Source organism: Amblyomma americanum, chromosome 1 (assembly GCF_052857255.1).
Source record: "Amblyomma americanum isolate KBUSLIRL-KWMA chromosome 1, ASM5285725v1, whole genome shotgun sequence".
In the NCBI taxonomy this organism is placed as follows: domain Eukaryota; kingdom Metazoa; phylum Arthropoda; class Arachnida; order Ixodida; family Ixodidae; genus Amblyomma; species Amblyomma americanum.
This window is the reverse complement of record NC_135497.1, coordinates 217386942-217400556: the sequence shown is the minus strand read 5'-3', so window position 1 is coordinate 217400556 and position 13615 is coordinate 217386942. Positions and strand designations below refer to the sequence as shown.

The 13615-nt window shown below is 45.3% G+C and overlaps 1 protein-coding gene across 1 annotated transcript in view; it reads left to right on the top strand.

Annotated features, from left to right (window-relative positions):
• Positions 1-2492: 2492 nt before the first annotated feature.
• The window catches only part of LOC144114622 (tachykinin-like peptides receptor 99D), a 39406-nt gene continuing 28283 nt past the window's right edge, over positions 2493-13615 (top strand). Inside the window, exon 1 of the mRNA XM_077648482.1 lies at positions 2493-3461. Coding sequence (XP_077504608.1) covers positions 2628-3461 — 834 coding nt within the window. The 5' untranslated portion in view covers positions 2493-2627. The remainder of the gene's footprint in view (positions 3462-13615) is intronic.

Below are 13615 nucleotides of genomic sequence, written 5' to 3'. Positions count from 1 at the left end.
CTACTACTACTACTACTACTACTGCTTCTGCTGCTACTACTACCACTACCACTACTGCTGCTGCTGCTGCTGCGGCTACTACTACTACTACTACTACTACTACTACTGCGACTAATACTACTACTGCTACTACTACTACTACTACTACTACTACTACTACTACTACTCCTACTGTTTTATGGTGATACTGTAGAAGCTTGGGCAAGTTGGTGGGACATTGTTTTTCAGCAGCGCAGGGAACAAAGGACGAGACAAGTGCACGTACACGGCGCTGATCACTGTTTTATGGTTACTACAGGTATGGATCTCTCACGTTAATATTTGAATAAAATCTTGGTCAGACTCATATTTTCCTTTTCACGTTTGTGTCAAATGTCTTCCATAATTAAAGGCATAGTTACGGGTTAATCAATAAATGGTTAACACTATTTTTGAAGATGGTACCCATACACGCTTCCTTTTTACATTCCTGAACTAAAGTAGTTTGTTTTTGGCGCTTTTAACTTGCACGTGCACTGAAAGGTTTTATTAACGCATATTAATGTACCCCCAACAAAGTTCTTAGTTTCTTCCCACCATGTGGTTTACTCTTGGCGACTAAGCAACGGCTAAAACTAGACATCCGAAAGCTTCTTGATTCTGGGGTGTACACGAACCCGCCTTTCTGGTATAAAGCGGCTTGCAAAACTCAAAACACACAGCTCAAAACTTTAATTCTTTTGCTCACTGCATGTGATTAAGTTCACACATGTGTCGTTTTTTTCAACACAATAATTTATGCATATTGTGGTTATTAGTGCGAATAAGTTCCTTGCAGACAGTAGATTGAACGAGCCCAAATTTATTCTTCTTGCGGCTGCATTTTGTCTTTTATTTGTCCAGAAACAATAGGCTATTAATAAGCTTCATATTGTATAACAGACCCTCATTTGTCGTGGTCTTCCTTTTTTGCACTGTATATCATATATCCAATTTTTTTCTTGCATTTTTATGCATTCATATTAATTTTATATCAGCCGATGATAATTTTTTTCTTCCATGTGAGCCATATTTTCTTATTGTGCTCCAGATACAATTATTTTAGGAATGCTTGCTGTAAATGCTTATTCGAATTGTTCATTCTACTCAATGCATGCATTATGTATTATTTTTGTTAGTACATCACTGCGGCTGCGCCCTGCGGGGTCAGGACCCAGTTAGGAGGTCTATGCCCTCCTTCAGTCCTGCCTGGCTGGCAACACCGGTATATTACCAAACAAACAATGAAGGTAAAAAAGAACGATTGGCCTAACTGTGGACTAAAATCATGTCTCTAAAACGAACATTGTTGAGAAACACACAAAAAAGGGGTGAAATTCTCGGCGTGTGCCTCGGATATATTGCAGATGCCCGAGATAGAATTGCCAAGGTCCGATGGTTCCATCTTCATCATTTCCATTGCATTATCGCAGGACGTATGGCTCATTTCAGCGAAACATTGCAGTAAAGAAACTGCACGAAAATATCTTTTTTTTTTTGGCGCGCCGTACATGCTTTCGCCATACTTTTACTTAACCTCTTTTATTCAGGTCACATTAAGAGTTCCTATTCAAAGGTGACCCATCGAAAATAAGTATAATTTCCCTGCTCCGGCAGATGTGCGGTCCCTGCTATGCTGCTTGCCATTAAAGCACTGCACACTCTCCTTGCAGAGGTACCTAATTCAACCACGATCCCTTCAATATGCGTTGACACCTCAAGGTGGTCTCGTTGCAGAAATCTTCACATAATAACAGGCCACAAACGGGCACGGCGGTGATCCCCTCAAATTTTGTTTGCGCAGTGCCACGTACACCCCTGAGCCAAAGCGAGCTAGAGGCGCCCTTTCCTCTTCCTGTGCTCAGGTGTAATACTTGCCTAGGTGATAAAGCTGTTCTTTTTGTTTTGTTTTGTTTCTTTTTTGGTTTAGCGCTACACTCATTTCCCAAATAACTCCTTAAGGAAGAAAAATGAATAACAGCTTTCTCATTGCACAGTACGAATGTGGTTCGGAACGGGGGGGGGGGGGGGGGGGGGGCAACTGAGGAGGGTCTCTTTTGCTTTGCTTAGGAGATCAAACGCATCTTATTAGGCATAAATTATACATAAAGCAGTTCGTGCGCATGCTTTGCCTCCCTGAGGAGGGCACTCCGTGTGCGTCGAGTTGCGAAGGCTCGCTGCGTGTCCTGCGTTCTCTTCGGCACCGCGCAGAGGCGACAAGGCTGAGACGCCGGCATCGCGAGTGCGACGGGAAACTGCGCAAACAGAGCATCAGCGACTGCCCCGGCGCGGCGGCGGGCGGGAACTCGCGCGCCTTTTCCCCTTTTCTTCACGTGGGTTCAAACTCCGAAGGAGCGAGGGGCGGAGGAAGCGCGCGTCACGTGGTGCAGGGCTCTCCCGATTTCTCTCTCCTGCGGTACGACTCGCGGCGGATGCGCGCGCTTATGGAACAGTCATCGCATACTCCCGTCGTGACGACGACGCTAGAGTGCAAGCTCGCGGGCCGCAAAGCAGGAGGGCCGATCGCGACGCGTGCCGCGTGTGTTTCACACGCGCGTTGCCGCGATGAGGAGGAGTAAGTGGTCGTGAACGAAATAAGCGCTCGCTGCATGGCAGTAATGGAAGTTGTTCAGTATTACGAACTGGGGACTTTGAACCTGACGGATGGCGTGGACAACTCCACCGTGCTACAGGTGAGCGTCATGGCGAATGTCAGCGGCGAGGCGTACGCGACCAATAGCTCGGACACCTTCAGCAGTCTGTACGAGGTACCGCTGGACATTGTCGTGCTGCTGTCATTCTGCTACGGACTCGTGTCCTTTGTGTCCATCCTGGGCAACGTGCTCGTCCTGTGGATCGTCGCGTCTTCGCGTCGCATGCAGACCGTCACTAACCTTTTCATCGCCAATCTGGCCGTGGCCGACGTCATTATCGGCGTCTTCTCTATACCCTTCCAGTTCCAAGCGGCGCTCCTGCAGCGCTGGGCCCTTCCCTACTTCATGTGCGCCTTCTGCCCCTACGTACAGGTGGTGTCGGTGAACGTGTCCGTGTTCACCCTCACTGCTATCGCGGTCGAGCGCTACCGGGCCATCACGTCGCCGCTCAAGGCGCGCTTCTGCTCCAAGGCCACGGCCAAGCTGCTCGTGCTCGTCATCTGGCTCTCGTCGCTAGTCGTCGCTAGTCCCAACGCGCTCGCGCTGCGCGTCGTCCTGGTCGTCGACAAGATAAGCGGCCTGCGTGAGCGGCCTTTCTGCGTCAACACCGGCATGCGACCGTTCACCTGGAAGGCCTACAACCACGCCTTGGTCTGCGCCCAGTACTTCCTGCCCCTGGGCGTCATCTGCTACACGTACGGAAAGATATGGAAGAAGCTGCGCCAGTCCAGAGCACCCGGCAACATGGAGACTGTGCGCGACGCCAATATTGTCCGCAATAAAAACAAGGTGGGTATAGGACATCTGCTCTTCATATCTATTATGTTTCAAAAAAGTGGCAGATAAACATTTTTGCTGGGCATTATACCAGAATTAGGCGGCCTTTACGTCGAAGAATAACATTAATAACGCTGGTCATTTTGTGCCGCGTCAGTTGAAACAACTCTGAAAAACGATGATGCCGTGAAGCGGAAGGCTGCCTTTGCGAGCGCAGCGTTTGTTCGGCAAACGTTTCGCACGCATGGCGCCATTGTTTTCAAAGCCGTTTTGTCTATAGAAACTGCAAACTGGCAGTTTTTTCCCTTAGCACCTGAAGGTGAGTTCACAGAATTCTGAATGACGTAATGCACTGCGCTCTCAATTTCAGTGTGCTTGTTATGGAACTGTATCTAACTCTGCGAAAACGTTATTTCTGTAGGCACCATGCAGAGTTCCACTGATTATCGCCTGCTACATTACCCTTATGAAAAATATATTCATTTTATGATAATGCTACTTTAAAAACTCCTAGTTTACAACAAATTGAACCTTTCTCTTCATGCTTTCGTACCCCGCATCCGCGTCAGGTTGCACTGCCAGCGTTCGGTTCACATTGTCGTAATGTATTGTTGTGAAAGCTATAAAGACCTCAGCATGCTTATATAGATTCTCTCTGGCGAGAAAAAAAGCGCGAAACATACCCTTGAATCGTTAAGACTACCGGTGGCGGGCACCGATAAAGTATTGTTTGTTCATTTTATTTAATGGCGATAGAGGTCAAATGTTCTCTCAGTGTTCTCATTCTGTGTTCACGTATCAACGTACGCCAGTTGAAGGCCTTAGCGGCCTTACTGGGTAAGAAGTGTGGATAAAGCAATAACGGCATGAAGCAATCTTCCTGGCGATGCGAGTACAATGGCGACGGCTCGGTACAGCCGCACAAAGCCTTCGAAGCGACGGGACTCGGCGAGATAGCGGCGCATTTTCAGTGTTTCTCCGTTGTCGTCGCCTTAACGTTCAGTCATTTCGCGTCATCAGGAAAGTATACCTGTGCTAATACTCCGCTTTTAGGACTAAACAGCAAAGTGCGCGATAAAAGCGCTGGTGAAAATTGTTCTGCATGGTAGTGCACTGCATTTCTAAGGAATACACCGCAGGGGCACCACACTACACTGTGCGCTGCTGAGGTTTGTAATCAGAGCGCAGCTCTTAGGCGCCCGTTCCTGCCTTTTGCGTCCTAGCCGGCGTTGTCGGCGTAACACGCCACCTGACAGGTCACCCTGTCACCTATCAGGTGACAGGTGGCAGGCAGTAGCAGAGCGAAATGCCCCCTGCTACGCCGAAAGCGGAGGAACAGACAGCTGGACGGTGGCTGCCACGGCAACATCCCGGAGGGTGGCAAAATTAAAATACGTGAAGAGCTGCTCTCAAACATCGCATTACCGAATATCGTAATTGTCTGCCAATTTTTTTGTTTCATTATTCCTACCATGGTAGACCGCTCAGACCAAGCGAGCATCGGTAGCTGCTTTGCTGAAACCGCGCTAGAAAAACAAACGAATCACTCGAAAGATACCTCGATCGTAAGTTACGTACACCCACAGCCTTGTGATATTCACTAGTCTCGCGAGCTGTTTTCGTGCGATGAGCGCCAATTTTCTGCAAACCCAGAAACTGAGTGCCACGAAGAGCGACTGTCGATCCGCTGCCCTCAGTTCATCGCGCGATTTATCGCCACATGCGAAAGGCGCTTAATGCATTCAAGCGAATGGCAGCGATATGGTTTGTTCTATATTTCTGCGTGTGGCTCACAGGTCCGCACTCGTGTATGGGCCGCTCCCCCCAACTTGGGAGCCAATAATCTGAAAAACAAAACTTAATCGCCTGGGATCACCTGTTCTACACGGGCGCCCGCGTTCCCAAAGGAGCTGGCAGGTGATGACAGCTGCCTGCTTCTATCATTATTATAATTTTATAGCGTGCACCGCTCTGTTGCTGAGTGCAATCTGTGAAGGTCTCAAAGTTTCGCCCGCGCAGTTAGACATCATTTTCATTTGTGCGCCATCTAGAGCCGTACGTTTTTCCATTCTGCCACAGGTGACAGTTTCCGATGTGGAAATAGACGCTTAACCGCTTAGAACTCACCTTTCAAGGTTCGAGCTGTCGCATACGCCGAACTACACGGAAATGGGTCAGCCGACTGCAACTTCGGCATCGACAAGTGGGTGCACCGGTAAAAAGTGGGTGCACCGGTAGAAAAAACACCTCGCCGCAACGATCAAAAGCAGGAAGGCATTCCGCGGAATAAGTACTAGGCGGTAGATACAGACAGAACTATGCGCTAGTTATGGCGTCAAACTGTAATAGAGAACAAAGTAGTTTCCCAAGTATACAGCTTGAAAAATTACCCGAAAATGTTTATTTCTGGTAATGGCCGCACACCGCCAAAATTTCGTAAAAAAATTTGGCCCTTACCTGCATATATACGATATTTAGCGCACACTGTTATCAAATAACTAAGTAGTTAAATCGACCTTCGAACCTAAATGCTAAAAATAAAAGCCAGTAGTATATATAACAAGGTCTACTATGTAACCGGGTCGCTGTAATTAATAACGAATGTTCTTACTCATTTCTATTCTGTTGTCATCAGCCGCACCGGCTGGTTGATCCCTTCGATAGTGAGCGCATGGCGGCGCCTCAGCGAATGACAAATAACGAAAAAGAATACAATTTCATTAGAACTGCAACATTAACCTGGTCCTGAAGGCTATCAAGCGATCAGTGCTATTAGTACTGATTCTTGTAAGATCTGATGTGTATCGTGCTACAAATACGAGATGCAGTCAGATGTCACCATAACTCAGTTGGCTTAGCTGGGACTTGACAGACCTCCTGCTGCTTTGTTCGGTTGGACAGATGAGAACTTCTTTGATCCTTTCTAGATGCGCTCACAGTTGCAGCTAGCAGAGTTTTTACAGCGAGAGCTGATTTATGTTTGGTTTAGCCTTACAGCCCTGCATTCTGCCGTGGAATCTACAGCGTCAGCTTTAAGATCCTCATTACTTAGCGAATTAACAGAAATTAATAAAATTTATTCAATAATTTAATTCAATTCAGTTGCCACCTGCCAGCTGTGGCAGGTGGAAAACTGGAATGAGGGAAATATAACAGTTCTCGCTGATTCATGCGATCAGCCGATAAGCCTAGCTCTAGAAATTTCTTCCTTTTCAGGAAGCCAAATGTTTACCTATCAGTGGCCGATGATTAGCGGAGCTCATTTTTATGTGGGGTTAAAAAATGGGAGCTAGCGACAAGTGTTACAGTAAGTAATACTTATATCCTACGAGTCTCAGAAATAGCTCTGTCGACGCAGCTCAAGCATCAGGCTCTTTCTCCACACGTGAAGCAGTACAAGCGAAGTTCGCTTGCTGTTGATCGTAACATTTTTTTTTCGGCCGAACACTCAGGCCACAACGATAAATAGAACACGATTTAGTACTGTCGGTTGTCTAAGTGGAAGGGATATTGAAAATGGATGATTGTCACAGCACTCAACAAAATGACGGTTGGAGATCAAGCTTTCGGTGCGTGTGTGCGGTTTGAGGAACACCATTACAAAGGAAAAGAAAATAATGGAGTGAAACTGCCAGCATGTCAATAGAAGAACGAGTGCAAGGCCACTTGGAGCACTTCCTTTGAGATCACGCTTTTCTCTGGATAAGTATAAGAAGTTCATGTACTGCAAAATTGTGTGGTGACCCGAAAGACACGTTTCTACTCTGCTAAAGCTTCATAACAAATTGCTTTGAAATCCATTCGGCGTATACTTGCATGCAGAGGAACCGATCAAAGCAAAGAAACGTTGTTGTTTTTTCCTCCATTATAAAGAAATACACCATACGCCTACGACATTTCTGCCTCACAGGGAAGGCTACAGGCGCGGGAGGCACACGTGCGAGCATTTGCATTAAACCTGCCTTGGAAGTCCTTAAGGAGAAGACAAAGGATTTTTTTTTTCGCCTGGCCTGTTTTCACTAGTTCGCTACTGCTGGCTGAGCGAAGTTTCTCCCGATATCAAGCTTTTTGTTCATATCTGCAAGACAGATTTGACGCATGTGTTATGAAGCAGCATTTCCCTTCAATGTGTTTTTTTCTTAATGTCAGAATCATCGATTTTTTTTCTTGCTCGCAGTTTTTTCGTTTGTTTCTCAACAAAAGGTTCACCGCAGTAAAGAGCTCTCTAAAGCAAAGAAGTGTATTCACAACCGCCTTTGATGTTCCATCACGACTCCATGAGTTCCGCCTCTGCGAAACCAATATAAAGAGAGTCATCTTTCGAACAATGTCGACTCAAAGAACCGTGCCGAATACTTGGAATCAATGCATCCACAATAAAAATTCTAAGATATCGCTTTTTCTTTGCGTTGATGTATGTAATCTTTCTGACCTGTGAATGTTGCTTCTGAAAAGTGCATGCAGAGCCTAGATCTTTCCCTGCCAAAAGCTTTCAGAAGATGAAAGAAACTAGTGCGAAGCAAATTTTGTCACATAGAAAGTGCACCGTAGCTTCCGGGACATATTGGGACTCAAGTGGCGCCCCTGGAAAAATGCGCCGCATGGTATTTTTCTCTGTGAAAGAAGGGATGGAAAAAAAATACAAGAATTTCTCCGCCGATCAGACCGTGCCTATACATTCTGCTGGCAAGTCCCTGGCAAGAGAACTTGAACAGGCGCAACTTCGAACTTTTAAAAGGGAACGAGTGCCGCCTTTCTCATCACTGTTCGGTGTTGTCGTGTAAACACTGCAACTTTCTTTCTTCCTTCTTTAATTTATTTGCCCTTCTTTCGTTTCTTTGCGTGCCCCTTTATGATACTCAAAATTTTACTTCGAATAAATTAGGCGCGCTTTGTTAAGGAAAGCGAGTCCGTTTTTGAGAAGCCGTTCTAAAAAAACATTACGCATGTTTCATACTGGAAACAATGGCCACGAGACTGCAAAATGAAGGCGCACGACTGAAAAACAAACATTTATCGCAGCTGAGGAGACAATCAGCTAAAATCTTCGTAAAACTAAACACACAATAAAGAAACAACAGCGCAGCAGCAGCTGTTTTCGCAGCAGACGTAACAACAATTTAAAATTGCTCGAAAGCAGACTTTTCCTATTAATGCGAAAGTATTTTTACATTGTACTTTCATGTTCTCAAAAGAGGACGCTATGAGGCTGGTGCCACAGGTGTGAAGAGTGTAGTGCGAAGCAAGCTGCCTTTTTAGCCTCTAATAAACTTGCACATTATATTTAGCTCCAGAACCCTTGCACTTCTGAAGAATCGGATGGTTAAGCGCTGAGCTCTGGCAGAGCGAGAAAAAAAAAAGAAAGTGCTCCGCTTCCAGAGCTGTCACGCTGTTACAGCTGAGGCCTCTTGCGAACTGTAGACGAAGTTTTCCAGACAAGATGCGCTTCTGACGCAAGTAGAGGCTGCTTCCCCTTCGGCGGCCTGTTGCACGCCCGAGGGAAGGGCGCAAGACGCGGGCACATCCCGGAGCTGTGTGCGAAGCGGCAAATGGAGCGCCGCTGTCGCGGCGTTCTTCTTCTTCTCTTTCACGTAATTGTTGCAGTGGGTTTTTAATCTTCTTTCCAGAGTTTCGTCGCGCAAACAGGAGGCCGGGCGAAAGGCAGCGCAGCCAGAACAAGCGAGCATAAAAAATCCAAATGGCGAAGTACACTTTAGGCGGCTAAGCCCACGTAGCTGTAGGCACGGAGCGTGTGCTGCGGTGGGTCCCATCGCGGTGGCCCAAATCCCCTAATTAAGGAGCCACCCGGCAGGAAATAAATCTCGCGCTAATTTTCTCTCAGAGCGCTCGTTGACCGACATCGCCTCCGGCTTGCGCATCGTCTAATCAGGGACAATGGACCGTTCAATTCGCCATCCGGAGCGGTAAGAAGAAGAGCGCCGAACAATCGTCAAGGAAGGACACGAGCCAATTCCCTTAGCAACAGTCCCCGGGAGCCCCGTTACGGCGTCCGCAGTCGCCATAGCGACTTCGTGCCTCTATTATTTCTTCCTTTGAAGCGAGCACAAGATTGCGATTGTACCAATGCGCGTAACTGGAGATTGCGGCATAGCCCTCTTCGCGAGCGCGCGAGCCAGCATGGTCGCCCTGCACAACATAATGACGATCCTCCTACGCAGCCTCGACGCACGACGAGCAGTCCTACCGCCTGGATAGATTGACTGGCGTGGTTTTATACCTGCCCTGTGCAGTGGGCTGAGCGGTGTCCAAGGTCTGCGGCGTTATATTGGCACATGTCGTCGAATAGCTTAGGTGTATCGCAGTGGCGGAAATTCATCACCGCATGACGCAAAAGTGGGCTGCTGTTTTATTGCCTCCATTATGGCACCGCTTCCAAAGGGCTTCAAATGTGAGGGGTGCCGCACCTATGCAGAGGCCATCGTTGGAAAAGAAGCCGCCGGAAAAGACACGCTTAGCGAGCTGTGTTCTGGTTCAGCTGCGCAAACTGTGGGACGCTAGGCAATGGCAAGTGTACATGATGGCATGTGCGGTATTTTGCTCGTGAAAAATATCGCACTTTTGTTCGTGCCGAACATACTTCTTGCCTTTCTTTCTTTTTTTTTTGCGATAGTGCGCCAAAAAATATTATACTGACTTCGTCACGTATCTTCGTCGCTCTGTTTCTTTTTAATGGTGCCTTTTTCGACATCTACTAATGGCACTAACAGATAGGACACATCCACTTGAACGACACCCCCCAGAAAGGTTACATCATTTTTACAGTTTTGCAACACATGTCTTATTCTTTTATTTTGATCGTATAGAATATGGTGCAGACTACATAATCCGCACTTCTTCACCATCCACTTGCATTTGCTAGTGCCTGCTTGAAAATACTGTCACGCCGAATTTTAATGGCATATATTATATATACCATGCAGGTGTTAAAGGTAAGATTTTAAATAATTTTCAAAAATAGGCTTTTTGGAGTAAAATATGGCTTTTGAGGCATAGTATTACCAGTGTTGGTGGACACCAGAAAATCTGTAGCGAGTAGCAAGTTGGTTAACCGACCTTTCATAATTAACTCATTAACTATTAGAGATTTGTAGCCGGTCGTTAGTAGTAGCCGTATCAGCTTTTAGAATTTCCAAAACACGATTACCCTCGGCTTTGTGGCAGGATAAAATTTGTATACATCGTCCCGAAATTCATGCGCTTTCCAAATGCATGCAGGCAAAGCAACCTTTCCAGTGCACGTAACCAGCTAAAAAAGCCAAATTTTGTCCAACCACAGCGCCAAGCGTAATCGCGCTTTCTAAATTCTAAAAACTGTTATGGCTATCTCTAGCGACCGGCTACAAATCTCTAATTGCGGCAAGGGGCCTAACAAATAAATAAAATGTTAATTATTAAAAATTAGTTAACCGACTTACTACTTAAAACGCTTCACCGGTTTTCTGGTGTCCGCCATAACTGGTAATACTGTGCTGAAAAAGCCTTACTTTTACCTCAAAAAACATATTTTTGAGAATTAGTTAAGATCATCCCTGAAACATTTGGTATAAGCGCTTGTCCGTTCCCTCAGATCATATGCTACATAAAGCTTTACCATAACATTAGCAGTTGTATATCTTCTCGTATGTCATGTATTTATCTGGGAAAACGTAATTTTTTCATAAAATTCCTGCTGAACTAGTTGGTGGATATTAGAAGTTAAAAACGGCCTGCGCAAAAGACACACCGCTGCTCCGTGTCGTTTATGTCTTGCTACCTTCCCTTCGGGGCGCGCCTTTTTGAGGTGTGATATTCTCAATGCGCAAATGATATCGCTTCTTTATCGTATGCCGATATTCGCCTGTCCTTGGGCGTGGGCAAAAGCAGCCTTGGCTGCTTAAACAAACGGCCACAGTGATAAAGGAGAAACCTTATTTTGAACACCATCGTAAAATCCAGCCATATTCATTGGTTTCTCTCAATCACAGTGCTCCAAGGACCCAGTCAGGAGGCCAATTCCCTCTTTAATTCGTGCCTGAAGGGCAATACCTGTGTATTTCCTTACAGACAATAAAGAAAAAGCATACCTCCCAATGTTTCTGTCAAGATTATTTTTAGTATAGGCTAATATACCCTTTGACAAGCCTGTAGCTGATGGGAATTCGATGTTAATTCAATATTCGATTATCAGTTGGCCCTCTGTTCAAGGTCGCGAACAGAAATGTCGGCTGCAGCGCGGGAATTGAGCGGTTTTTACCTGGTCTAATACGTAGCTTGTTAACTCCCTCCTTAGTCGACTCTTTTAGACTGAATACTCGGCTAACATGGATTAGTGATTACGTTCTTTTGACGTCTGTCAGGAACGACTGGCGCTTGTCGCAAGGAAGAACCACCTCTCTGCAAATTGCGCTGCTAATGGCCAGCAGCGTTACTGAAGAAACGAAGCTATCGGGACGCTGTTGTTGTTTTTCTAATGCCTAGAATAGATTACGCGGTTACATATCCACTTTCTCGGTGTCAGGTCTCCCGTATCCGCTCATTTTTGTCCATCCATCCACACAGGTGCACTGGTCAATCCATCCCTACTCTGCGCCGATGCAGACGCCGAACATAGAGAAATTGGCCAACATCCCTTATAAAGCTATCGCTGCAACAGATGGGCTTGATTACGAGCCCATCTAACCATTACAGGTCTAAGCTCGTTTGGCTAACAGAGGAGTACCCATGTGTTGGAAAGCGTAGATGATAGCTTCGAAGAACACTTGGGGAGCTCCGTTGCGAGAAAAGCAGAAAGAGGGTACCTAATGAATACCCAAATGTATTGAATGCAGTAGGCCAGCACTGATTTGCCTGCAAGCTTTATTTTTTTTTTGTCAGCCTTTCGCATATATCCAGAGAGAGGGCTAAGCCTCCTGTCGTATGCGTAGAGTCAGTTCAAGAGGCCGTGAGTCGCGCGCGACAAATGTCGAACGTTCGTCGCAGGCAGACGGGTGTGATTGTAATTTTCATTAAACGCTTTCGCCACATGAGAAACCTTGCTCAAAACACTGTAAATCTGATAAGAACGTGGGGTCTCGCCGCTGCAGGAAGTGCTACAAACGAAAACAGCAAAGCAGCAAAAAAACAAAAACATGCATAAAAAAGAAACGTATGCGTCCGTTTTCTTCGGCGATGTATAGGAGACCACTCTCATCTAGGACAACTACAGTGACCGCCGCCGCTAATGGAAACCAAGAAGGGGTAGACTAGATAAAAAGTGTCCTCTACACAGTGCGCAGCGCCAGAATTTCACTCTTGCCCTTGCGTGAAAACAAAACTTTCGCGAGCATTTCACTGGCTATTATCATTTGTTAAGCTGCAAAAAGACGGAGGAAAACAACTAGAGATAGAACTAGAAGCCCTGAGACACTTCTAGAGTGCTCCTAACGCGGTAATGTAGTGTCCGCTGTAGACAAAACAAAAAGCGGCTGGTCACAATGGATGACTGTAAAGCCCATACACTTCACTAAAGTACCAGCCAAACGGCGTTTTCGCCAGGCAAGAGCCCGCAGTGCGTGCCTAAGCCCCCAGAGGAAGAGTTTCTGGCGCCTCTAAGATGAGAAAGAAATACCTTTGATTTGGCATTAAATCCACCAAAAAAAAAGAAAAAAAAAAAAAAAAAAAAAAAAAAAAAAAAGAAAAATAAAAAAGAAAAAAAAAAGAAAAAAAAAAACAAAAACAAAAAAAAAACAAAAAATAACAAAAAAAAAAAGAAAACAAAAAAAAAAAAAAAAAAAAAAAAAAAAAAAACAAAAAAAAAAAAAAACAGAAAAAAAAAAAAAAAAAAAAAAAAAAAAAAAAAAAAAACAAAAAAAACAAAAAAATAAAAAAAAAAAAAAAAAAAAAAAAAAAAAAAAAAAAAAAAAAAAAAAAAAAAAAAAAAATAAAAACAGAAAAAAAAAAAAAACAAATAAAAACAAAAAAAATCACACAGAAAATTCCATTTCCGGCGTTGCCTTCGCAGTATATTGCCACAAAGCAACTTCCTACCCTACTCCTTTTCCTGGCAGGAAGCACACACTCTCGTTCGTGTTTGACGGCTCTGAAAGTCCTTCATCTAAAAACTGTACCACTTAAAGAGGTAACGCGCCACGGTAAGTGCCGGTCGTACAACGTCGGAACAGAAGGTA